The following is a 27,999-nucleotide window of genomic DNA, read 5'->3' as shown; positions in this document are numbered from 1 at the left end:
AGATTTCTCTCTTGTAAAATTTCTTTCATGCCTTTGAAGGTGACTCTGACATGCAATGGCTTTAACACACTGATTACATTCATATGGTTTCTTTCCAATATGATTTCTTTCATCCCTCTGAAGATGACCTTGACATGCACCAGTTCTACCACATTGGTTATCTTCATGGGTTATTTGCTCAGTATGTGTTCTTTTATGTATTTGGAAACTACTGTGATGTGCAATGGCTTCACCATATTGAATGTCTTCCTTTGCTTTTTCTCCAATATGAGTTCTTTTATGCCTCTGAGGATGACAGTGATATGCAAACAATTTACCAGGTTGAGTAAATTCAGAGGGTTTTTTCTCCAGTATGACTTCTTTCATTCCTGCAAAGATAATTGGAACCAGTGAAAGCTTTACCACAGTCATTACACTGACGAATATTTTCTTCTGTATGATTTAATTTTAATTTTGGTCTAATTGTAAAAAAGAATCAGATACCATGGAATATTCACTTTGTTTATATTCATGGTGTTCCCACTCATTATGGGTTGTTTTGCATCTTTGAAGATAACTGTGATGGTAAGAGCACTGATTACATAAACTCCATTTACAACGTCCTTCTAATGTATAAGAAGATTTTCACAGATTGGAAGAGAAACGGGAGAACTCAGAGCTCAATCACAACGATTGCATTCATAAATTTTCCTATAGTGTGACTCATACTATATTTGCAAAGTGAACCAAGAGAAACAGAAAGAAGTCTCATTCCTATTACTAAAGAGGATTTCCTACAGTATAAGTTTGTGGATTTATTGCCAATGAAGTTGGAAAACCAATTAATTGTAAACTTGTAGCGTATTCAGAAAGTCTAGGCACAATGGGGACTACTACATATCTCCTTATCCTTCCATGTTAGGCAGGAGCACATTGCTTCTTTAATACCCCTGAGCTCACATGGGTGGCCTTTATTGTGACAGATGACATAGTTATGATGGGTGGCCTCCATTGTGACAGATGACATAGTTATGTAAAGGAGAATAACAATGAAAGGGTCCCCACTGCAGTCACACAGTTTGACTTTTGCTTTCCTTATAGACATACGCCATAAGGATTAAAGTTTCTCCACAGTAACATTCTTGCCTCTCATAAACTGCCACTCACTAAACTTTGCAACATTCCTGCAAATAAGATGAGGAAAACAAGTTTCTTTATGGAGCATTTGCTTATTAGATATTTTGAACATAGATTCATTGCCTCTGCAATAGACATAGCTTCTGTAATGTCTAAGTTGTTGAGACTAAACACATTAGCGGTTGTACAGTCTAGCTCTCATGGGGCTGTGATTCAAATGGTAGTATATGTTAATGCATGGTTTTCTTGTCTTCTTTCTTAGAGAAATACTTTGCAAACATTCACCAGATACCTGCCATTGATATACATGGGTTTGTGAGAATTTAATAATCATCAACATACTTATGGCAGTGCATTTTTACACTGTTGATTTTCCTGAAAACTTGCAGGACACATAAAATTCTTGAGGCACATTTGTATCAACTTGCGTATATTAATTACCTTCCATGCCTTCTAGAACATTAAAAATGTTCTTGAGAATCGTATTGTGGTCTTCCCAATTGTAGCCTAAAATGTAGTAACAGAAATTGATTAATATTTTTTATTGGAATTTTGGCTAAATTTAAGTTACTATCTTGAGTAAACATTTCAAACATCACTGATTTATTTACCTCATTCTCAAGTGAACTTACAATGAATAACTGTATCAAAGAAACAGTTGTCCTTACATTGTAAAAAGAAAGAAGAAGTCACTGTCTTACCTATGGCAGTGAGGTTCCTGTAGGTCTCCAGCATCACATCTCTGTAGAGTCTCTTCTGGGCAGGATCCAGCAAAGCCCACTCTTCCCGAGTGAAGTCCACATGCACAGCATCATAGGTCACTGCATCCTATAACACCACAGACATGTGTGTAAGACAAAGCATGATCGTGACAACACTGTAAACATATACGTCATTGACAATAGACTCCTGTAATTCTGATGCTTCTTCCACTTATTTCCTGACACAGATGTTCTAATGTAATCACCAAGGCATTTCAGATAGAAGTTGAATAATGATGCTCACTTCCATCATTCCTGCCCCCCTTGAACAGGATACAGCCTTGCAAGAGAAATGCCCATCAACAGACATAGAGAGAGAAACAGAGAGACAATCAAGCAGACCAACAGTACTGAACTCACATCACAGAAACTGTATGAGCAACTGCTGACTATAAATGTGATGGGAAGGCTGGGTGTATGTTTTTATGCCTGTGATCCCAGCACTCAGGAGACAGAGGCAGGTGTATCTCATTGAGGTGTGTGCTGGCTTACACTATGCAATCAGCTTCAGCACAGCATGAGGTTCATATGAAGACCCTGACTTCTCTCAAAAAAATCAGGTAATCAAACAAAAGAGATAGGAAGAACTCAGAGGTGTTTACTGAAGTTCCTACTAGGTCACACACATTCATCCCAGCTGTGTATTCATTTTGCAGAAACCTGAAATGCCCTAGTTTAAAATGTAACATCAAAAACATCTAATAGAAAATGCATGTTTAAACAGTTACAAATGGACAGATGGATGTATTTGCAATATAAAATTTTATCATAAATAAGCAACATAGGGAAGGAGACATTACACCAGAGCTCTTGTGGGTCCTGCAAACAATTGGAGTCCATTGCTGAACTGAAACAACAGGAAAAGATTCAGTTACTTTAGTTTTGTATCTTTCTTGTTTCCAGAACTGGTAGAGCATGAAGGATCCTGTCAAGTTGGCTTCTAAATTTTGATGGGCTGTACCATACTGACCACACTTGTAGCAGATTTTATAGGAATTTCCTTTCTGGAAGCAGGAATCACTTTGTGTATCGTCCATTCATTCAAAGCTTAGAAGTAGAGAGTGATAACCTTAGGGCACCTTCTTAAGCTTTTAATACAGAGCAAGGCCCTTCTCTTTAATGGTGATAATGTCCTTGAAAATCCCTGCCTCTGTCTCATCATTTGACGGCCATCTGAACCTACATACTGCTGTTTGTCTCTACAAACCCTCTTGTTGCCTTTTTTTCACTGTAGTCCTGAATGAGTCACTATTAATAATGATCCAGCAGATTCAAGATTCCATCTATGAAATCAACTCATTATTTTTAAATTCTGCCTTACTCAATTCCTCAGGGCATGGGCAGAATTAGAATGTTTTGGGGCCAAAATATCACAGAAATGACCCCTAGCTAAAAAATTTTTTTCGTGGAGTCTATTTTCCACTGAAACCCTATGATCTCAACTTCTATGTCTGCATTACTCTCAACACTCTGCTCTCCTGTGTCCTACAAGAACAGAAGACTAAGCTCTGTCTCCAGCTTTCCATGCCTTTTTCCATATCAAGTCTTTATGTGTTCCACGTTCCTTCAAAAGATAAGATTCCCAGGTTCTGCCCAGCATCAAAATAACTTCTTGTGTACCACTTTTGGTTATAACGTGCTACTCAGGTAATGATTAGTGTTTATGCATGGTTCTGTGGGATCACGGGCCATGATTCTGGGAGCTTAGCACAGAGGCACAAGCTAGAAAATGAAGGCAAAGACCATGGATAAACACTGTTCCATAGCTTGTTCTCTCCTCGGTCAGCGTCTCATGTTCACCTGACCCTTTTATGCAGCCCATAGCCACTTGTTTTGGGATTTTGCCACCCTCAGAGGAAGAGTTTTCCACATCAATCAACCATCAACACAATTTTTCACAGACATAGCAGCAACCAGTGTGATGGGGGCATGCCCTCAATTGAGGCACCCTCAGGTAACAGTTTGCTTGGGGCCTGGAGAGATGGCTGAGAGGTTAATAGCACTGTCTGTTCTTCCAAAGGTCCAAGTTCAATTCCCAGCAACCACATGGTGCCTCACAAGCACCAGTAATGTGATCTGGTGCTTTCTTGTGGTGGGCAGCACACATGTGGGCAGAATATTGTATAAATAATAAAATAAATCTTTTAAAAAACCCATAGGGCTGGAGAGATGGGTCAGTGGTTAAGAGTGCCACCTGTTCTTCCAAAGGTCCTGAATTCAATTCCCAGCAACCACATGGTGGATCACAACCATCTGTAATATGATATGATGCCCCCTTCCAGCCTACAGGTGTATTTGCAAGCAAAGCACTGTATATATAATAACAAATAATTCCTTTCATGTCTATCAGTCACAAAGACCGGACATGGCGTCAGAACCCCTGGACCTTGAGTACCAGATAGGACTGAGCGGTCTTGTGTTAATGAAAACATTGCTTTGGGAACAACTCTCATGCTCTCCTTGCCTGTCACAGGGAAAACTCTGTCTCAGTTCTTCTGCCTTGGCTGCTGTGATGGCTTTTCTGGGTTTGACTCCATCTGGGATTAAGTAAACCCAGTTGGAGATTGTGGGGGAATTTTCCTTAATCACAGCATTTGGAGTAGGAAAACTCTTGTTTAATATGGGTCTCATGAGGTGACAAGATTCACCTTTAATCTAGGCCATAGCTTCTGGTTGCATCCTACATACAGGAAGGACATTGCAAACGACAGTTCTTTCAGTTTGTCAGCTTCTCCTAGCTCTGGCTAGTAAGTTCATCTCTTACTGACAGTAGCGGCTTCTTCTTTGGGATTCTGCTATATACTGAAGACCAACTGACACATCCAGACACACGGACTGAACGTCTACTGGATCCCTCAACTTGCCATTGTTAGTCAGCCACTGTTGGACTAGTGGGACCACACCAGTGAGACAGAAATCCCCTTTCTACATACACAGAGAGGCTCATCCTATCAGTTGGATTCACCGGGGGAACCTTGACTAATACAGCCGTGTATTTGTTTTTCACTTTCCCACTGAGGAAGAGCTTCAGCTAACAGTGCTCTACAGAGGATGCTAGGTTTCCCTCTTTTCTCCAGGGTTGCCTGATTCCTACCAGGTAACACGGTACAGGAGTTTACCTGAACCCAACTTGAAGAAACAAAACAGAAGTCGCGTCTCCTGAAATCTCTCTTTAATTGTGGGACAGATTGATAATTTCACTGCCAATTGAGTAATGGGCTCTGCAAGTTACCCACCTAGGTACAGGAGGAAGAAGGGGAGGTGCCTGCTGGGTGCTGTGACATAGTGAAGTCAGGGTCTCTGTGCCCAAACAGGAGGGAGGAGCCTGTGCTGAGCGGAGGAAGCTCAAGTGGTGGGTCCTCCCTAGGCTAGTCCGAAAGACGACGTTAAGGCTATTGGAGGACAGTGCTACTGAAATGCAAACCTCTGCACTTCTGGAAAAGGTTTGTCCTTGGATAGGAAACCTGAGACCAGGAACCGCGGTTCTGTGTCCCTGCAGCACACTCTAGCCCTGAAAGGAAAGATTTCTGTCACTTACGATGAACTGGCCAATCAGGGCCTCCAGTTACACCTGCCCATCAAACGCGGAGGCGGGTTCTTCTCGGAGCCTTGCTGCAGGTTCAGTCGGAAGCTGAGCAGGCTTGAGAAGTCTGGTGTGCTGTGCTCTGAGCTCTGCTGCTGACTGTTGTGAGGAAGTTCGAGCAAGTTCCAACGTCCCGACATGGTGAGTGGAGGGTCACTGCCCACGGAAGGGAGCAGCAGGCTGCCGAGCAGAGCTTGCAGGAGAGGTGAGGTGAGTCTCGCGTGGAAAACAGAGGGTTTCGCTTTTGGAGGACAGACACTAGTGCTGCTGAAACGCAAATCTCTTCCTATCTGGAAACGGGCTGGAAGTCTGGGGCTATAAAAAATATGCGCTGTCCCTCCAGCGGCACACTCTCAGCCTAAGGGAGGTGCTGGGGTCACTCAAGACTTGTCGTCCAATCAGGGCCTCCAGGTGGCCTGTCAGCACGCAGAGAAGGCGGGTTCTGCGGGGCGCTTAGCTGCTGATTCAACTGGAAAGCTGAGCTGTGTTGACTGGTTAGCTGTGCTGTGCTTTGAGCACTGCTGCGGGCTGTGAAGGAAGCTCAAGCAAACTCCAGAGTTGCGGCATGGCGAACGCAGGGTCGCTACCCACAACAGGGAAGAGCAGGAAGGGGAGCAGCAGCCGCTGGTGTGGTGTGGTGGTTCCTCCCTGGGGTTGTGTGGTAAGCATAGGCCAGATGGGGCCACCTGTGAGGTCCCTTGTGGTCCTTTGAATAACTTTACTATGGGGGCGGCATTTGGGCAAAGCTTTTGGGTCAGGACCGGGGTATAGAAACATCTCAGGCAGGATGCCAAACTCGGTGAACCTTAGTTTCTCTAAGATCTTTTACAAGTTCTGCCCTTAGACTTTAACATTTAGGTGTGAGATCCATATGGAGTTAGTTTCGTGGAGGTTGTAAAAGGCATCACATGTGTTGGGGAGCACTGCAATGTTAAGCTGTGATGGAGAAAGTAGAATTGATGATGTAAAGCATTTACCTATTGGCTCTGTTTCTTAACAATTAAACTTTATTATACAACCCAAGTAGTTTACACAAGGAGGGAAAAAGGGTTAAAAGGAAACAACAGTGAACCTTCTGGTATCTGTTGCACAGGACGATTCCCTAGGTGTCTCTGGCCTGTGCGCTGGTCCGACTTGTTCGCTGAGCCCTTTTCCCGATCCGTGTGTGCTCGAGCCCGGTCTGAACCTGCTGTCCCTCTTGTCCTCTCTGCCTGTCTGTCTCTCACGGGCAAGGGCCGGTGTCCTCCTCCCATCGAGGGTAGGTTAGAAACACAATAATCCAGATGGAGTCCCCGGTCAGCTCCCTGGTTTCCAGGCCCAGGATGGCTCCACCCAGTCTATCTCAAGGTTCATCTCAGGGAGTATCCGTGGTGTGTCCAAGGGCAAAGCCGACCCAGACTCCTTTCACCTGCGACAAAGCTTACAATCCTTCCCACATTTATCAATGCTTAGAAAACAGTAAGAGACACCAAGTAGAATTTAGGTGAGGGAGGATTGCCTTCAAAATACCCCACAGATAAGTAGTATGCTCACCCAGCCTGTTAGAGGTTAGGATGCTGGGATGTATTTGCTGGCTCACTAGGATTGTCCAGACATTTGGCTCTAAACCATGGCAAAGGAGTCACCCCTTACTATGACCAGCCACTAGGCCCATCTTCATGCAAGGGACACGCCTCTAACTGCCCCAGCTCACCGGGGTTCGACTAACGCTCCGGAGGAGAATTTTCCTGCACAGGGACAGAACACAAGACACGAAGAAGGTGGCAAGTCTGGATACTGATCAAACCCCGTTTATTGAAAAATTTCAGAGTTTTTATAGGCACAGAGGCATGGGTATTTGCGTAAGCAATGGTTGCTATGGAAACCTAACTCTGGAATTCTGCAGCAGGTGTCTACCTTTATAGCTGCTATAATTGCAGAAGAGAGCAATTCCAGAGAGAAAAAGAAGTTGTGAAAATCTGGTTAGTCAGGAAAAGGTTCCCGGAACTGCTGTTCGCAGGCAGCTGGCCTTTAATCTGAGCTTACCAGTAGTCTTACTGGAAAGGCTAGTTTATATCCAGAAAGGAGTAGCTCAAGAGTCTTAGAATGACCAGCCCCCAACAATAAACCACAACAGGTGTCTATCTGCTGAACCACGACAGGGTCAGCTGGTTTCTGGTAAATGGCAGACTGCTGGAGAAATAGGGAACCTAGGCTCTGAGAAGATGGAAGAACATTGGCCATATAGCCTGTCCCCTACACAGACACAAAACCTTAGACCTACAATTTGTCCTCCCTGTATATGTGCTGGGGTGTTAGTGGCTCAGAACTTGGGCCAGTGGACAGCCAAAATTACTGTTCTAGCACCATGCCCAGCACTGCCTGCGTTGCCAGGAACCTGACTCTGAATAGCCAAGAGATCAAGGATAAAACAAAATTAGATATGGGGAGAAAAAAAAAAGATCAGGGCAATGATTCTTAGTGATATTTTGCTATTCTAATAGAAGGCTGCCTAGCTCAACTGTCATCACACAGGAATCATTCCTCAATTCTTTAGTGGGACTAAATAACTTGAAAATCCCTGCCTTTTCTTTACAATTTAACTGTCTTCTCATACTAACTAGTGGTATTTTTTTTTTTTTTTTTTTTTGTACAAAAGACAGATTTTTCACTTCTTTCTGGCCAAATTGTTTCATTTTCACCGTAGACCTGAATGGATTATCAGTAGTAACCATCCAACAGGATCTATATTTTGTCCAAGAAATTCCCCAATTACTTTTTAATTTTGCCTTTCTCAGTTTCTCAGGACATGGGGAGAGTAAAGAAAGGGTCAGGACTAAAATAGCACACAAATGACCTCTAGCCAAAATTTTAATGGAGCCATTTTCCCGGTAAAATCCTATTTATTACCTTGACCTCCACTGTCTGCATTCCTGTCAACTCTCCTACCTTCCCAGTCCTTTCAGAACTTCCGCTTAGCCTCTGCGTACAGCTTTCTACAGGTTTTACCATCTAAATTCCTGATACTTTTAACAATCCTCCAGAAGCCAACATTACCAGGGCCTTCTCACAAACAAAATCAATTTTAGGTACCATTTTTTTTTTTTTTAATTTTAAGTTGTGTTTCTCCTGTTGTGATTAAATTCTCTAACCAAGAGCATCTCAGGCCATTGTCAACAGAGTTAATCATTGTGTGGGATGACTGATAGCTAGGCTGTTGGAGGACAGGCCCAAGTGCGGCTGAAATGCAAATCTCTGTGGCTCTGGAAAAGTTCTGGTGCTAGGCTGGAATGCTCCTGTCAGGGCAGTGTCCCTTCAGCATAATCTAACTTTAAGGAAACTGTCACTTAAGAGTCACTGGACTATCAGGGACTTCAGGAGGACCTGGCAGTCAGGCTAGTAAGAGGATTTTGCCAGGTGCTATAGTGCAGGCTTTGCTTTTTAGCTGAGCAGGATCAAATATTTCTGGTGCATTGCTCTCTGAGTGCTGCTGCTGGGATTCAAGAGGGAAGCTCAAACGAATTCTAAAGTCCTGGCATGGTGCATGAACGGTCACTGGCCACACATGAGAGAACCAGGCTTCTGAGCAAAGGTAGCTGGAGTGGTGTGTCCTGCCTGGCTTTTGGTGGGAAGACACATGTGTAGGCTATCTGAGGTGAGGCAGGAGTGCTACTGAAAGGCAAATCTCTAGAGATCTGGAAAAGGTAGGGCCCTGGACTGGAAGCCTGAGCCTGGAACTATTATGCTGTGTCCCTTCAAGCACAATCTAATCCTGAGGGAGATGCTCATGTCACTCAAACCTGACTGGCCAATCAGGGTCTGCCGGCATGTCTGCAAGAAGAAGAGCAGTCTGGTACTTTCAGGTGCCTGATTCAGCTCCATGTCAGTATAGACTTAGAGTTGATCTGTGTGTCTGAGTGGGCTTGAATGGATCCCTGTGATGTGCTGTGATGGAGGGTGCTAGGTGTTGTGAGGGAAGCCTAGGGAAGCTGCAGAGTCACAGCATGGTGACTGCACAGTCACTACCCACAAAGGAAGGAGCAGGCAGATTAGCAGCAGGAGTTGTTGTGGCAAGTTCTTCCTGGGGCTGGTTGGTAAAGTGCCCCCACATGCTGTGACCTTGAAGTCCATGGTGGCTCTAGGCATGCTCTGGATCCAGTGGTGGCCACTGAGAAACTTCACTGTGTGGGGCTGTTGCTGCATAAAAGTTTTGTAGTATGGGCTTTTATGTAGAAACATCCTTCCCAGGATTCCAAACTAGGAGAGACCTAGGCTCTCTAACACATCTACATGATCTGTCCTTAGCATTTACCATTTACGTTTAAGGTCCATTTGGAGTTAATTTTCTGGAGGTTGTAGCACTCCAATAAGCTGCTATGTAGAAGAGAAGAACTCATGATATAAAGGATTTACCAGCGCTTAAAAGGTAGTAGGTGGCACCAAATAGAATTTAACAAACGGGGCGATTCCTCCAAAACACCTGATAGAAAAGCAGAATGCTACTCAGGCTGGTAAGAGATTAGAAATCTTGGGGCTGTAGAGATGGCTCAGAGGTTAAGAGCACCACCTGCTCTTCCAGAGGTCCTGGGTTCAATTTCCAGCAACCACATGGTGGCTCAAAACCATCTATAATGTGATCTGATGCCTTCTTCTGCACATAAAGCACTCATATACAATAAAAAAAAATGAATCTTAAAAATAAAAGAAAGAAATCTAGGAAACACATGTTTTTACAAAGGTATTGTCCTAAAATTTGGCTCCAATCCATGACAGTGGAAAGACCTCCTTTCATACAACCAGCTACTAGGCCCATCTTCACATAAAACACTACAAAACTGGCCTCTACCAAGCTGATCAAGATGGGCATTACAGCATCACAACTAACATTAAGGCCTGGTTGACATCAAAGTTCAGTTTTCTTCCTGAAATAAGCATAGCTCTGCCACATGGGCAACACTACATTGGGTGACAACACTTTGAAAAGGAAAAATTTTTCCAGGTGCTTTTCAAGTGTCTGCAATTGGAACACTGAGAGAGGCAGAGGCAGGAGATCACTGTGAGGTCAACCTGGCCTTCAACGGAAGTTTAGGATAGCCAAGGATACACATAGAAACTGTGTCTTGAAAAACAAAGAAAGAAAGAAAGAAACAGAGAGAGAGAGAGAGAGAGAGAGAGAGAGAGAGAGAGAGAGAGAGAGAGAAGAAGAAGAAGAAGGAGAAGAAGAAGAAGAAGAAGAAGAGGAAGAGGAGAAGAGAAAACTCTGTTGTGTTGATGGCTGACATAATCAAGCAAGGCTTTCTCATAGGGCCACAAGAATAGAAAATGGCCTAGATCTTTCTCAAATGCAGAACTATAGGAACATGCTTTGCAGAACCAGACACAGCAGCCTGTTGCCTAGGCATTGGGATCTATCCCTAAGGCCCCTGGTGTATTAAGAATAAAGTAGAGCTCCTTCTTTCAGAAACATGTACAGGAGAGCTTCTATTGGTCTGTGGCCAGGGCCTTTGTGGAAGGCTTGTTTCATGGCCTGAGAACCAAACTCATCCCATTATTTGGTCCTATGTTTAGCAGTTCCAAGGCCACTGTTGGCTTGGTCAGTAATGTCTTCCAATACCCTATGTTCCCTGGAGCAGCATTGCTTTATTAGGCTCCTCCTGAGTTTGTTCCATTGTAGGATAATTTATGCTGACTTCTTAGAAGTCATTTTCTTCCCTTGTAAAGTATCCAAGATTCCTAAGGAGCTTACATGGCATAAGAGATAGCTGGTGCAAGACCTCCCCACCCCATCTTTTATACTTCCTACCTTCTACTTTCCTATCTTTTCATCTTCTGAACCTTCACTTAGCAGCCTGTCACTGAATAATGACCTGCTGTTTGAGGGCACTTGTGTACTTAAGAAACATCTCAGGGAATATCTTTGCTATGCAAATCTTCCATCTGTCTGTATGTCTAGACTTGCCCTCTCCAGTCCATATTTAAATAGTTCAAAACATAACCTGGGTCCTGAACCTCAAAGAAACATTAGGCTGACACTAAACATGAAATGCAAATCTTATTCTCAGCTGGCTCTTCTTAGAGCTAGCCAGAGCTGAGTGCATGCTGTCATTAAAAGAGATTTTTTAAGCAGTCTTTTAATTGTGTGTGAATGATTTCTCCCGGGAGATTAATTCTAAGACAGCTGCATTTCATGCTTAGAAAAATGTTTCTGTGACAATCTGTGTTAACTCAGATCAACTTGATTCCAGTGTGCTGCTCCCCAGGGCAGCGACCTTGCTTTTCTCTTAGGTAAACTTCCTCTGTCCGTTACTAAATGCCTGCATCACATCAGAGTCTTGAAACTACCTATTTGAGTCCTGTAGTGAACTGTCAATTGCAGTAACAGGAAAAATGTTTCCATAAGGTGCCTGGCTTCTTCTTTCAGACCAGAAAAAGAGGAACAATTTTACTGTGTACACTGCAGGGTGAAACAGTAGTCAATATCTACATCACAGGTCACTGGTGGTTATAAAATTTGGGTAGGTTAGCTGGAGGCAGTGAAGCCTGAATTTCCAATTAAGGGACTGTCCTATGCAGTTAAGTGGAATCCTAGTTGACATAGTTATATCAGCTCAGAAATTTGAGACCCAGGCTATTGGCTGCAACTATGTGTCAGGTTACAGACTCCAGCAGCTAACATTGTATTTTTCTACTGATATTCCCTCAAAGACAGCCTGGCCTGCTTTTTTTGAGTATCAGTATGCCTATCTGTTTTTTGCAATTATATTCATCTGTTTAAAAAATTAATTGTTGATGTTAGTTTTAAATTCCATTCTTAAAATTAATCACTGCTCTAATCTCCTATTTGTTTCTATTCCCGAATGTTTCTCAGTCATTAAGAACGTACTTCCTAGGCAAGTGCTGTGGCACATGCCTGTAATCTCAGCCCTCCAGGAGGCAGAGGCAAGCAGAAATCTGTGAGTTCAAGGCCAGGCTGATCCAGAAAGTGAATCTAGAACAGCCAAGGCTGCGTAGAGATACCCTGTCTTTAAAAACAAAACTGAGGTGCAGAACGGTCTTCCAGGCAGTAGAGAGCAGAGGCAGGACTAGGTGTTCAAAGCAAATCTCACCTGAGCAGCATGAGGAGAGGGTGAGCTACGGAGACAGTGTTCACGTGGACAAGTATGAAAGCCCAGAGAAAAGGATTGGATGAAATTCTTATTTCCCCAGACAGGATTCTTTGTGTAGCCTTCACTGTCTTGGATTCATTTTGTACACCAGGATCGGCATTGACTCAAAGATAGCCATCTGCCTCTGACTCCGTGAGTGCCGAGATAGCGGCTCAGGACCCCTGTCTGGAAATCTCTGGGTTTTTTCCCCCCTTTCTGATATTTCATTTAGTATTCTATAATTCCTTCAATTTTGTAGGTTTGGGGACTTTCTGTGGATGAAAGGTTTTGGTTTTCTCTTGATTCTAAAGACTTGCCTATTCATTTCTTGGCAAATCTGTGTTTTCTGGTTGTTGTAATCATCAATGTCTGTGTTTTTGCTACTTAAGTGATTGATGTAGTTAGTCAGCACATTGGTTTGGGGATATTAAAAGTTTTTCCTATATCACTTTCTCTGTGTCATAATTAGATTCATTTCTCTTCAATCCAAAGCAGACTGTTATCTGAGGGTGCCTCAATTGAGGCTGTGCTCCCATCACACTGGTTGCTTCCTACGTCTGTGAAAAATTGTGTTGATGGTTGATTGATGTGGGAAGACTCTTCCACTGAGGGTGGCAAAATCCCAAAACAAGTGGCTATGGGCTACATAAAGGGGCCAGGTGAACATGAGACGCTGACCGAGGAGAGAAGAAGCTATGGAACAGTGTTTATCCATGGTCTTTGCCTTCATTTTCTAGCTCGTGTCTCTGTGCTAAGCTCCCAGACTCATGGCCCGTGATCCCACAAAACCATGCATAAAAACTATTCATTGCCTGAGTAGCAAGTTATTAGCAAAAGTGGTACACAAGAAGTTATTTTGATGTTGGGCAGAACCTGGGAATCTTACCTTTTGAAGGAACGTGGAACACATAAAGACTTGATATAGAAAAAAGGCATAGAAAGCTGCAGACAGAACTTAATCTGCTGTTCTTGTAGCACACTGGAGAGCAGAGTGTTGAGAGTAATGCAGACAAAGAAGTTGAGATCATAGGGTTTCAGTGGAAAATAGACTCTATGAAAAAAAGAATTTAGCCTGAGGTCATTTCTATGATATTTTGGCCCCAAAACATTCTAATTCTGCCCATGCCCTGAGGACTTGGGTAAGGCAGAATTTAAAACAATGAACTGATTTCTTAGATGGAACCTTGAATCTGCTGGATTATTATTACCTGTGACTCATTCAGGACTACAGTAAAAAAAAGCAACAAGAGAGGCTGAGATAAATGCAAAGCCTGTGGTTTGTGGAGACAAACAGCAGTATGTAGGTTCAGATGGCAGTCAAATGATGAAACAGGGGCAGGGATTTTGAAGGACATTATCATCAGTAAAGAGAAGGCCTTTGCTCTGTATTAGAAGCTTAAGAAGGCACCCTAAGGTTAACACTCTCTACTTTTAAGCTTTGAATGAATGGAAGATACACAAAGTGATTCCTACTCCAAGAAAGGAAATTCCTATAAAATCTGCTACAAGTGTGGTCCAGTATGGTACAGCTCATCAGAATTTAGGAGCCAAATGTGACAGGATCCTTCATGCTCTACTGGTTTTGGAAACGAGAAAGATATAAACTGTAAGGTCATTAGCCAGATGTGGTGGCACATGCCTTTAATCCCAGCACTTAGGAGGCAGAGGTTGGTGGATTGCTGTGGGTTTGAGGCCAGCCTGGTATACAAAGTGAGTCCAAGATAGCTAAGGCTACATAGAGAGAAACCCTGTCTCAAAACACCAAAAGAAAAAACAAAAAAGGTCCTGGATCCTTCCACATGTTTCAGTTCGGATTTTTTCACCGATTTGTCTTTGGGAGAATCAGATGCTCAGTGAGGATACTGAGAGTTTATTGCAAGAAGCTTTGAAGATGAAGCCCAAGTCTAATTTTGAGAGCATAAGATATTGACATTTCAAAACTGTGATGGACTGACTTTGACATGAACTCTGGTGCTCCATATTTGACCACCTCCCCTTGGTGGGGAGGCCTGGTGGCACTCAGAGAAAGAGTGGGCATTATCCCCAAATGAGACTTGATGGCCTGTGACCATATGATGGGGGAGCAGGTCATCCTCCATCATAGACCTAGGGGAGGGGAATAGGGTGAAAGTGGGATGGAGGGAGGAGTGGGAGGATATAAGTGACAGGATGGCAGTTGAGTTGTAATCTGAATAAATTAATGAAATTTTTAAAAACTATGAGATCTCTGCCATGGAGAGATGCATGTAGGGAGTGGAAATAAACAAACTGATGGATATATAAGAACTTGTGTGTATAGGGCTGACTGTGCCCTTTAAAATTGAAGCCCCATATGTCTCAGTCAGACTGACGTGTTTCCCTGTTGGTTTACTTTTGTTGGTCCAGTCTTCCCTCACTGTATACTCATTGTTCTTTATTGGGATGGGAAGGGCTCTCCTGTGCCATTGTGTGTTCCAAAGATATTGCTTCTTTTCTGATTTTACAAGATGTGGCAGTCAGGAGATTTCCATGACTGTCAAAGGAGCCTTTGGACGTTTGAACACTGTATGGGCTGTTGGAGACTAGTAGGATCATCGAATCTAGACTGAATGTATTTTCATCATGGGATGACCATGAGCCTGTAGTAATCAGGGTCAGAGTGTAGTTGATTCAATCGAAAAGCTCCCAGTAAGGATGATGTCTTTATTTTATTGCATTTTCTTTTGGAGCATATGGAAGCTTCTATAAGAAGAACCTTTCTAAATTCCTTATTGGGGATGGGATGTGAGTGTCTATAGACTCAATCCATTTCTTGTTCTTTGTGTCTACTGTGTTGTCATTGAAACTCATCAGACAGCTTCCATCTTGTGCTGTCATGCTCTGAGTATTGTATACGCTATTCCTAAATCACATAAGGAACAGTAAATGCTGTTCAATGCTATTGGGCTAGAAGGATAATTTTTACATTTTTTGTGGTTATTTGATGTTTATTTTGAAGACAAAATTTCTCTGGGTAGCCCTTGTTCTCCAGAAAGTATATTACGTAGGCCAATCAGGCCTTGAACTTAGAGATTCATCTGACTCTGTGTACAGAGTGCTGAGGTTTGATTGAGCCAAAATGCCTGGCTTGTTTTGTTTTAATATTATTAGCAGATGGGATTGGCGTGTAGGTATATGCAAGCATATGCTGTTGTATTTATTTTCATCCGTGCCTTGAATTTTTTTTTTTATGCCTTGAATTTTGAAATGTGTCATAGAGTATATTTTATTTTTCAGGATGGGCTGTGTTTATGACATTAATAGTAAAGGAGCTTTTTACATCATTGGATTTCAGATGTCTGACATTCTTTCTACCTGTTGTAGTTGTTTTTAATATTTTGAATAAATGTGTATTTTGCCTGTATGCAGGAATATGTACATGATGTGTGCCTGATGCTCACAATAGTCAGAAGATGGCCTCAGACATCTGAGCATGGTATAATGCGTAGTTGTGAACCTCTAATCTAAATACTGGTAATGAACTCCAAATATTCCCAGAACCAACAAGAGCTCTGGTATACCATGTCTCTTACCATATGTGGCTTATTTATGATAAATATTTATATTGCTAATACATCCATCTGTCCATTTGTAACTGTTTAAACATGCTTTTTCTATTACAGAGATGTTATTGATGTTACATTTTAAACTGGGGCATTTGAGGTTTCTGGAAGATGAATACAGAGCTGGGGTGAATGTGTGTGACCTAGTAGGAACTTCAGTAAACACCTCTGAGTTCTCCCTGTCTCTTTGGTTTGATTACTTGATTTTTTTTGAGAGAAGTCAGGGTCTTCATATGAACCTCATGCTGTGCTGAAGCTGACTGCTTGGCGTGGGCCAGCAGACACCTCAATGAGATACACCTGCCTCTGTCTCCTGAGTGCTGGGATTACAGGCATAAAAAAATACACCCAGCCTTCCCATCATATTTATAGACAGCAGTTGCTCATACAGTTTCTGTGATGTGAGTTTAGTTCTGTTGATCTGCTTGATTGTCTCTCTGTTTCTCTCTCTTTCTGTCTGTTGATGGGCATTTCTCTTGCAAAGCTGTATCCTGTTCAAGGGGTGCAGGAATGATAGAAGTGAGCATCATTATTCAACTTCTATCTAAAATGCCTTGGTGATTACATTAGAACATCTGTGTCAGGAAATATGTGGAAGAAGCATCAGAATTACAGGAGTCTATTGTCAATGACGTATATGTTTACAGTGTTGTCACTGTCATGCTTTGTCTTACACACATGTCTGCGGTGTTATAGGATGCAGTGACCTACGATGATGTGCATGTGGACTTCACTCAGGAAGAGTGGGCTTTGCTGGATCCTTCCCAGAAGAGACTCTACAAAGATGTGATGCTGGAGACCTATAGGAACCTCACTGATATAGGTAAGACAGTGATTTCTTCTTTCTTTCTAAAATGTAAGGGCAACTGTTTCTTTGATACAGTTATTTGTTGTAAGTTCAATTGAGAATGAGGTAAATAAATCTCATATTTACTGAAGATGCTAACTTACATTTTGCCTAATTTCCAAAAAAAATAATAATCAATTTCTGCTATTACATTTTAGGCTACAGTTGGGAAGAACACAATACAATTCTTAAGAACATGTTCAATGTTCTAGAAGACATGGAAGGTAATTAGAATATGACAGTTGATATAAATATACCTCTAAAAAATATTAATGTGTCCTGCAAGTTTTATGGAAAATCAACAGTGTAAGAATGCACTGCCTTAAGTATATTGATGATTATTAAATTCTCACAAAACCATGTACCTCAAAGGCAGGTATCTGGTTTATGTTTGCAAAGCATTTCTCTAAGAAAGAAGACAAGAAAACCATGCATTAACAGATACCACCATTTGAATCACAGCCCCATGAGAGCTAGACTATACAACTGCCAATGTGTTTAGTCTCATTCCACTTAGATATTGCAGAAGCTATGCCCATTGCCCATAGGCAATAAGTCTGTGTTCAAAACATCTAATAAGCAAATGCTCCATAATAAAGCTTGTTTTCCTCATCTTATGTGCAGGAATGTTGCAAAGTTTAGTGAGTGGCAGTTTATGAGATCCAAGAATGTTATTGTAGAGAAACATTAATCCTTATACCGTATGTCTATAAGGAAAGCAAACGTTAAACTCTGTGACTGCAGTGGGGAACCTTTCATTTGTTATTCTCCTTTTGATAAGTATGTCATATGGCACAATGGATGCTACCCATGTGAGCTTAGAAGTAATTAAAGAAGCAATGTGCTCCTGCCTAACATGGAAGGATAAGGAGATATGTAGTAGTCCCCATTGTGCCTAGACTTTCTCAATACACTACAAGTTTACAATTAATTGATTTTCCAACTTCATTAGCAATAAATCCACAAACTTATGCTATACAAAATCCTCTTAGTAATAGGAATGAGACTTCTTTCTGTTTCTCTCACTTCACTTTGCAAATATAGTATGAGTCACACTATAGGAAAATTTATGAATGCAATCATTGTGGTAGAGCTCTGAGTTCTACCATTTCTCTTCCAATATGTGAAAATCCTACATATTAAAATGATATTGTAAATGTAGTTCATGTAATAAATGTCCTTATACCATCATAGTTATCTGCAAAGATGCAAAACAACCCATAATGAATGGGAACACCATGAAAGTAAGCAAAGTACACATTCTATAATGTCTGATTCTTATTTACAACTGGACCAAAATGTAAAATTAACTCACACAGATGAAAATATTCATCAATGTAATATCTGTGTTAAAATTTTCACTTGTGCCAATTATCTTTGCAGAAATGAAAAAAGTCATAGTGGAGAAAAAAACCTCTGAATTTACTCAACATGGTAAATTGTTTGCATATCACAGTCATCCTCAGAGGCATAAAAGTACTCATACTGGAGAGAAAACAAAGGAAGATATTCAATATGGTGAAGCCATTGCACATCACAGTAGTCTCCAAATACATAAAAGCACACACACTGAACAAAAAACCCATGAAGATAACCAATGTGGTACAGCTGGTGCATGTCAAGGTCATCTTCGGAAAGATGAAAGAAATCATATTGGAAAGAAACCATATGAATGTGATCAGTGTGTTAAAGCCATTGCATGTCAGAGTCATCTTCAAAGACATGAGAGAAATTTTACAAGAGAGAACTCTTATGAATGGAGGCAACATGGTATAGACTTTTCAGATCACAGTTCTCTTCAAAGGCATAAAATAATTCATACAGGAAAGAAATCTTATGAATGTAATCAATGTGGTAAAGCTTTTGCATGGAACAATTCTCTTCAGATGCATGAAAAAATTCATATAGGAGAGAAACTATATGAATTTAATCAATGTGGTAAAGTCTTTTCTCAGCACAGTCTTCTTCAAATGCATGAAGGAATTCATACAGGTGAGAAACCTTATGAATGTAATCAATGTGGTAAAACCTTTGCACGGCGCAGTCATCTTCACATGCATGAAAGAATTCATACAGGAGAGAAACCTTATGAATGTAATCAATGTGGTAAAGCCTTTGCACGGCACAGTCATCTTCAAATGCATGAAAGAATTCATACAGGAGAGAAACCTTATGAATGTAATCAATGTGGTAAAGCCTTTGCATGTCACAGGAATCGTCAGAATCATGAAAAAATTCACACAGGAGAGAAACCATATGTATGTAATCAATGTGGTAAAGCCTTTGCACGGCGCAGTTATCTTCAAATGCATAAGATAATTCATACAGAAGAGAAACTTTATGAATGTAATCAATGTGGTAAAGCCTTTGCATGGAACTGTTCTCTTAAGTTGCATGAAAGAATTCATACAGGAGAGAAACCTTATAAGTGTAATCAATGTGGTAAAGCCTTTTCTCGGCACAGTCTTCTTCAAAAGCATGGAAGAATTCATATGAGATAGAAACTTTATGAATGTAATTCTTGTGGTAAAGCCTTTGCACAGCATAGTTTTCTTCAAAGGCGTGAAAGAATATATACTTTCATTCAAACATTATGAATATTACTAATGTCATAATGCTTTTGCACATAACAGTCTGTCTCCTAATACGTAAAAATATATGTGCTGGCGAGTTACCGTACAAATGTAATCAATGTGTAAAGTCCTTTGTATATCATAGTCATATTTTAATACATAAAAGAAGGCATAATACAGAGAAACCCTATGAGTGTAAGCAATGCAGTAAAACTTTTGAATGACAGTTATCTTAAGAGACATGAAAATATATGGGAAATAAACAATGTAAGAAGTGCATTTAATATGTTGAAGCTTCAGGCTTGGATCACTCTCTGGTCGCTCCACACCTGCATGGTCTGTCTAGGACACAAACAGTTAACCAACAGAGATGAGGTGGGCATGGGCTATACCCCACTTTACCTACTACCTTGAGGAGGCCTGAGGGACACTTGAGCAGCTTTAGCCTTGGACCTCTCTCCACATACTCTTCTCTGAACTGGTCCATCCAGAACATAGAGAGAAAATCAGCAAATGAAGCTAGTGGAGCACCTGAGTAGCTTTGGGTGTGACTCTCACTCCACCGGCATCTGACTGGCTTAGCCAGTCTTATACACAAAAAGCCAATGAACAGAGATTTCAAAATAGCAGAAGTGGCCTCTGGGGCATCCAAACAGCTTTGGGCTTGGATTTCTATCTGCCCACTCCTCAACAGCCTAGTGCACTTGGGACACAGAGAGCGAATCAGCAAAATTGAGTCAGGCTTGAACCAAAAGCCACATTGACCATCGTACCTTGGATGCCTGTTGGGCACCTGAGCAGCTTTTGGATTGAATATCTCTCAGGCTGCTTCTCACTTACCTGGCCCAACTGGGACACAGAGAACTCAGCATATCTGAGCTGGTTTTAGGCTCTAATCTGAATCGTCTGCCATTCTAAGGCAGTCTCTGGGGATTCCTAGCAATCAGTCTTTGGCTTGGAGCTCCCTTTGAATACCTCTGACATGCCTCACCCACCTGAGACCCCATTGGGAGGACCTCCAGGCCTGCTAACAACAGGAACTACCAGATGGCAAGAGGCCAGTGTAAGAACACAGAAAACAAACTTCAGACCCCTCTGACAGAATTGGATGCCAGCAGTCCTAAAAACAGCCAGCCCTGGAGATACTAACACCCTTGGATTGCAAGAATATTTCACATTTGAGATTTTGAAAACGATAGAAGGCTTGAAGGAGGAAAATAAATCTCTCAAGGAAATATAAGAAAATACATTGAAACAGATGAAGGAATATAATAAATCCTATAAAGAATAACAAGAATATACAGTCAAACAGGAGAAAGAAATGAATAAAGGTATTCAAGACCCAAAAAGTGAAATAGAAGCAACAAAGAAAACACAATCTGAGGCAATCCTGAAAAAGGGAAAGCGAGGGAAGAGAACAGACACTGCTGATACAAGCAACATCTACTGAATACAGGAGATTAAGGAGAGAATCCCAAGTGTAGAAGTTACAGTTGGAATAATTGATATATCAGCCAAAGAAAATGTTAAAAATAACAAGCTTCTGAAACAAAACATCCAAGAAATAGTTACAGTATAAAAAGACCTAACCTAAGATCTTTAGGAATAGAAGAAAAAAAAAAGTCTCCAAACTCCCTAACTTAGAAAATATCTTAAACAAAACCATAGAAGAAAACTTCCCTAACATAAAGAGATGTCTGTGAAAATGGGAGGTGCCTACAGAACTCCAAATAGGTGAGACCAGAAAAGAAAATCCTCTCTCCACACAATAATCAAAACACTGATGTACAGAACGAAGAAAGAACATTAAAAGCTTCAAGAGTAAAAGGCCAAGTTACATAGAAAGGCAAACCTATCAGAATTACACCTGACTTCTCAGCAGACACTATGAAATCCAAGAGTCTGGACAGATGCCATGCAGACCCTAAGAGGCCACAGATGCCAACCCAGACTACTATACCCAACAAAATATCAATCACCATAGCTTAATTGCTGTGTGTGTGTGTGTGTGTGTGTGTGTGTGTTCCATGCTTTTTCATATTCCTATTACTTACCATTTAGGACTTTAACTTGAAGTATGCCTTTTAAATGAATTATATAGGCATGCTAAATAGTGTAACAACAATGAGGTATATTTTTAAAAATTTTTGATCCGTGTGTGTGTTGTGATTATGGGTTTTTAAGCCATGCCTGATATGTGGGGTCTGATTGACAACATTGTTGCGTCTGATTTGGCTATCTTTATATATGATCAATGTCAGGTTGCCAGCAGTGCACACAAAAGACATTTTCTACTGAGCCATCTCACTGATGTTCATATAAAATTTGTTGAAACATTACATTAGTAAAATACTGACTTGTTTTTAGATTGTAAACATGTTAGCATTAAGGTTGTGTGTATGATTTTCAGGGGGTCTACCTCTATCATGTCTAATTTTTATTATTTTAGATGGAACCTACAATTTTTCCTTTCCTGTATGAAAATATGCAAAACCCCTACCCCATCCTAACACACTTCCTATTCTCCATTCTGCGGTCAGGATGTCCCTGAAATAGACAGGCTGATCAAATTCAGCAGATTTTTCTGAAATCCAGTGTCTCTCTGCAGCTGTCATGTTTTGCTCATTAGCATTCAAGAAATTCAAAGTCAATAAGGCATTATGTAATCTATCTCTTGGAGGTCTTTGATACCCCTTTTTGTTTGATGGGCATTTCTTTTAACGTACGATTGGCTCATTCAATGACTGCTTGTCCTGTGGGGTTATATGGTATACACGTATCATGTTTTATGTTATAATACATTAAAAATTGTTTCATTTTATTAGAGACATAAGGTGAAGCATTGTCAGTTTTAATTTGTTTAGGTACATCCATAAAAGCCATGACTTATAGTAAATGAGTAATAACAGAATCAGCCTTTATAGAACTTAAATCCATTTCCCACTGAAATCCTGAATATATGTCTATAGTATGGTGCACATATTCCAGTTTTCCAAACTCTATGAAATGAAATGCATTCATTTGCCAAATTTCATTTCTTTGATTCCCCCCTAGGGTTGCTTCCTGCAGGTAATGGGAGTTTGGTTATATATAGAACAAGCAGGACATTTTTTCACAATGTCCTTGGCCTGTTGACAAGTGATAGAAAACTTTTTAAATTCTTTTCTGTTAACATGGTGTTTTTTAATGAAACTCTGAAGCTTCTAACACACTTTCTATCAATGGTTGATCAGTCTCATCATTACCTTGTGCTATAGGTCCTGAATGACCCGTTTGAGTTCTTATATGGGTTATATACCCATATGGATGGTTTCTATTTCTAATCATTGGTTGTAATTGAATAAATAGTGAAGTTAATTCAGAATCATACTGAATTAGGTCAGCTGTTTCTATATTCAGCACAACTCTTTTAGCATACCGAGAGTCAGTAACTATGTTAAGAGAGTCTTCAATCTCTAATAAGACCTGCAGAATTGCATATAACTCTGATTTTTGCACAGAATCATAAGGACTCTCAACTACCTTACTTATATTTTCTGATTTATAACCTGCTCTTTTTGACTTATTGGCATCAGTGTAAAATGTAGGAGCACCAGAAATTGGAATCCGCTTCACTATATGAGGAAGAATCCAATTAGTTCTTTTTATAAATTGAAATATCTTGCTTTTGGGTTATCTGTTGTTAATTTCTCCCGAAAAATCACTGCAAGCCCTCTGCCAATGTGTATTGTTTTCCCATAATGAGGCAATCTCAGCCTTGGTAAAAGGTACTGCCATATCTGCTGGATCTATTCCACCTAACTGGCAAAGTTTCATTTTCACTTTTACAATCAATTCAGAAACCTTTTCTATGTAGGTTTTTTTTTCTTTTTAAATACTTATTTATTTATCATTTATACAATGTGCTGCCTGCATGTACACCTGCACACCAGAAAGGGCACCAGATCTCACTATAGATGGTTGTGAACCACCATGTGGTCGCTTGGAACTGCCTTCAGGACCCCTGGAAGAGCAGTCAGTGCTCCCAACCTCTGAACCATCATTCCAGCCCCTCTATGTAGGTTTTTAATTTCTTACTTTGTTTGTGTTTTTAAAATACCCATTCTAGCCGGGCGTGGTGGCGCACGCCTTTAATCCCAGCACTCGGGAGGCAGAGGCAGGCGGATCGCTGTGAGTTCGAGGCCAGCCTGGTCTACAGAGTGAGTCTGGGACAGTCAAGGCTACACAGAGAAACCCTGTCTCAAAAAACCATGAAAAAAAAATACCCATTCTAAGATGCAATCTTACCTTTGCTTAAGAGTTCCTGTGGGAGAATGAGTAGAAGGGAAGATAACTAAAATCCATGCCTTCTTTGGATCAATGTGGTCAATATATGACTCTTGTAATTTCCTTTCTACCAGAACCAATTCCTTTTCAGCTTCAGCTGGTAGCTTTCTTAAGCTATTCAAGTCCTTATCATCTTGTAGGGTTTGAAATAAATTATTTAGTTCATGAGTAGTTAAGCCAATTGTAGACCGCAGGCTATTAATATCTCCCAGCAATTTTTGAAAATCATTAAGAGTTCTTAATTGATCTCTCCTGATTTGCACTTTCTGTGGTCTAATTTTAGTAGTTTGCCAAAATATTTGTTTTTTCGTTTTTTGTTTTGTTTTGTTTTGTTTTAGTATCTCCCATGTCTCTTATTTTATCTCTAGGGGCATTATTTTCTCCATTAAATGGATTTTCTAAGTCTTCAGCAGCCCTATTTGTTTTATCAAACCTTGAATTTTCTTGTTGTCTTTTAGAATAATCCCATTTTGGTGAACAGGAAATGAATGGCTCATGTTGTTGGTGGTGGTGGTGGTTGTGTGTGTGTGTGTGTGTGTGTGTGTGTGTGCCGCCTTGAGTATAGCCCTTTAGTCAGTTATCTGAAATCAGGGATTTGCCTTGGGTATCCGCGGGTGACCAACATTCATGAGCTACATGGCCATCCCTTCCACATCTTCTACATTTTACAGGAAACTTTCTCCCTGAATTATTATCATTATAAAATAATTTATCTTTAGGAATATTTTGCTCAGTATGATTCGAATTTTTACAATCACAACAGTGAGCATTTTGTTTTGATGGCTCCTGGAGTTTGTTTGTTTGTTTGTTTGTTTGTTCAATCATAGCTGAATCACATGGATTTACCTCTATACCTGAAGTGATTTTAATCCATTCATGAAGAGGTGCAGATCTTGCCCTCGAGGGCCTAATAGCTTTTTTACATTCATCATTTGCATTTTCAAAAGCTGGAGATGGAAGTAGGATTTCTCTAGCATTTGGATCTGCTATGGTTCTATTCAGAGCTTTAATTAGTCTCTGTAAAAAAATCAGTGAATGTTTCATTTGAACCCTGGGTTATTTTTGTAAATGATTCCATTTGTCCCTGTTGTTCAACCTTGTCCCAAGCATTCATGGATATTGTTCGGCATTGATCTAAGACATTATTATCAAAGGCAAACTGTACTACTAATTCAGAATATGGGCCTTCACCTAACAACTGATCCCTGACAATGTCAATGCATCCAGTCCTATTGCACTGCTCCACAAGTGCGGCCTCATCTTTCTACCCTGCCAGCCATTGTAACTGGGGACCTGGCTCTAAAATGGCAGTCATTAAATCTCTCCAGTCTTTCGGAATTACGTGATTCTGTGTGGACCAATTATTAAGTATCTGTCTAACATCTGGCGAGTATGAACCGTAACTGCTTATTGCCTCCTTAAACCCTTTTAATTCTTGTGCCTCTATAGGTTGCCAATCAAAACCTTAATAACCTTGTGGATTTTTCACATCTCCTGGGAGTTCTCTTATGAAAGATGGGAAAATCATTTTTGGTTTATTAACAAATAATGAATGCCTTGTAGTCTTGTTACAATTTTGTGTTCTATGTTCTGACCTTTTTTCTTCAGTTTCTATCTCTGTATTACTATTCTTAGTTATAAGCTTTTCTAACTTCTCTTCTAAAGTTTGTTTCCAAATTTCATATTTTTCATTTTGCTTTGTGTCCCATCATCCTAGTATTTTCCTCAGTCCTTTCCCTAAATTTTTTTTCTCTAATGCCTTTTCCCTTGAAGAATTATAGAAAGCTAGGATGAGTAAAATAAAAATAGTATGCATAATCAGTAGCACAATTTCTTTCTCTCTTATTTGTATGATAGCATTATTTTAAAAGGCATTTATCAAGGCCCAAATATTTTGTGTTAGTGTATCTTGCATCTTTAAACTACCAAATTATAACAAAATATAACTTTTCTTTTTGAGCTATTTCTCCCACCAAACTATAATAAGGTATCCTTTTTCAAGGGTGTGGATACACAGAATACGCCGAATGGGCACCAATTCATTACAGTATTTTGTATCCATTTGGCCTACAAAGCAAATAACTGACACAGGAAGACTGAAACATACTTTAAAGCTCCCAGCACTTTCCTGGGCAGAATCTGAACTGATTCTAATCTACTCGTAAACTAATCAAACTACTCTAAACCTTATAACATACATATATTCCAAGCACTTGCCACTATGATCCCTGGGCCAGTCCTCGTCAAGTCCCCACCATCCCCCTCCAACTGTCAAAAAAACCTTCTTCCTTCTCCAACCATCAAACTTTCTCTTCCCCTCCAGGAAGTCCCGCCTTCCACTTCCTGTCCTTCTGTCCAGCTGATTGACTAAACAGCACTTTATTGACAGTTGATAAATTTACTCAGCATTCCTCCACATAAACATATTGTCATCTTCAGATGAAGGAAAACAGGATGATTTGAATAGTAAGTCCTATTTGCAAATGAAAATGATATATACTGCTATATGTTCTTCTTGAATGGGATACTTTACTCTCAGGAGTAAACACTTGCTCATAATATTTTCTCAGAAGCATAAATGAATGCTAGATAATTGTCAATTGTCTCAGTGGGTAAATAAAGTTGGTTGTTCCTAACCCTGATGACCTGAGTTCAATCTCTGGGAGACCCATATTACTCCTACAAAATTTTCTCTTACTTCTACACTTGGGCTTTTGGCATATATATACTCACAGACAAGTACATACATAAATAATTTAAAACCCAATAATGGCCAGTGAGGTCACAGGAAACAGAAGATCCCCTGGGTTTTATGTCTAGAACTCATTTAGGGGAAGCATATAATAGACAGTAATAAGTTCCTCTCTCATTTCCACATGCACACCATGGCACAGGTATATACTCACAAACACAGTTCAAACACTTCTAAAGAGATAAAATTAACAAAGCAAAGAAAATAACCATATTATTGAGAACATATGAAATAATTTGCCAATTTAAATGATTGTAGAATTTCAAAAAGTAGTAATGTTCATCAAAGCAGTTATGGCTCTTTTTTAAATCTTATTTTATCCTTTAATTCTATCATTCAAAGATGGGTTATTTTAAAATCATATCTCAGCTAAGACTAGAGGTGTATCTCTGCAATCTCAGCACCTGGAAGACTGTGGCAGGACAATCTGAATTTGAGGGCAGCTTCAACCCACATAGTGAGTTCTATGACAGCCATGTCTATGTAGCAATATCCTGTTTCAAAAAGATTACTAAAACAAAAATATGTCTCAAATTATGGAGATTTTCCTAATAGAATCTGACTGGAATCTAACTAGTTTTTAAAAAATACTTTGTTATGTATACTCACACTAAGAAAACTGTTTTGACAATGAAAATGAGAAGCAATTTGGAGACTCCATTCACAGAGGAATCGAAATCCATTGAGTCCTTCAACAGTCAACTAGCAGGGACTTCATCACCTTCAAATGATAGGACACACAGGGAGTGTTGGAGCATCTTCATCCTCTGCATTATGACATATTGAAGACCTGAAAAAGTAGTTGTATGGCTCCTCTTGTGGACCTAAGTTTGATTCCTAGCTTGCACATCAGATGGCTCAAAACTACCTGTATTACCAGGTACAGGAGTAAGGCATTCTTTTGACCTCCTACTCAGCCAGGTACTTATCTATCTATCTATCTATCTATCTATCTATCTATCTATCTATCTATCTATCTATCATCTATCTATTCAGTTTATATCCTGATCTTAGCTCCATCTCTCCTGACCTCCCAGCCCCACCCTCCCTCCTTCTCCTGGTCCCGTTCCACTATTCTTCTGAAAAGGGGAGCTCACTTCCTGTCCACCCAAGTTCATCAAGTTGTATTAGGGATGAGTGTGTCAAATTCACCTGCGGCCTGGCAAGTCCCACCAGAGGGAAATAATTGAAAAACTGGCAAGAAAGTCGATGTTGGAGAGAGCTCCTGTTCCACTTACCAGGGGACCATATGAAGCCTGTGTTGCATATCAGCTACATTTTGGTAGGGGCCCTAGGTCTAGGTCTATGCAAGATCTTGGCTGGTGTTTAAATCTCA

General features: G+C 40.5%; 2 protein-coding genes and 1 pseudogene across 2 annotated transcripts in view; 2 read left to right on the top strand and 1 right to left on the bottom strand.

Annotated features, from left to right (window-relative positions):
• LOC127204012 (zinc finger protein 120-like) overlaps positions 1 to 17,083 on the top strand; it is a 428,901-nt gene extending 411,818 nt beyond the window's left edge. Inside the window, exon 2 of the mRNA XM_051162966.1 lies at positions 16,862 to 17,083. Coding sequence (XP_051018923.1) covers positions 16,862 to 17,071 — 210 coding nt within the window. The 3' untranslated portion in view covers positions 17,072 to 17,083. The remainder of the gene's footprint in view (positions 1 to 16,861) is intronic.
• Positions 1 to 27,999, top strand: part of LOC127203988 (zinc finger protein 721-like) — a 1,570,727-nt gene that overhangs the window by 403,946 nt on the left and 1,138,782 nt on the right. Inside the window, 1 exon segment of the mRNA XM_051162938.1 lies at positions 19,098 to 19,181. Coding sequence (XP_051018895.1) covers positions 19,098 to 19,181 — 84 coding nt within the window.
• LOC127203992 (zinc finger protein 431-like) overlaps positions 1 to 27,999 on the bottom strand; it is a 436,824-nt pseudogene that overhangs the window by 384,152 nt on the left and 24,673 nt on the right.

This window comes from Acomys russatus, chromosome 19 (genome assembly GCF_903995435.1).
Source record: "Acomys russatus chromosome 19, mAcoRus1.1, whole genome shotgun sequence".
Classification (NCBI taxonomy): Eukaryota; Metazoa; Chordata; class Mammalia; order Rodentia; family Muridae; genus Acomys; species Acomys russatus.
The sequence above is the reverse complement of the archived record's forward strand: the minus strand, read 5'-3'. Positions and strand labels throughout refer to the sequence as shown.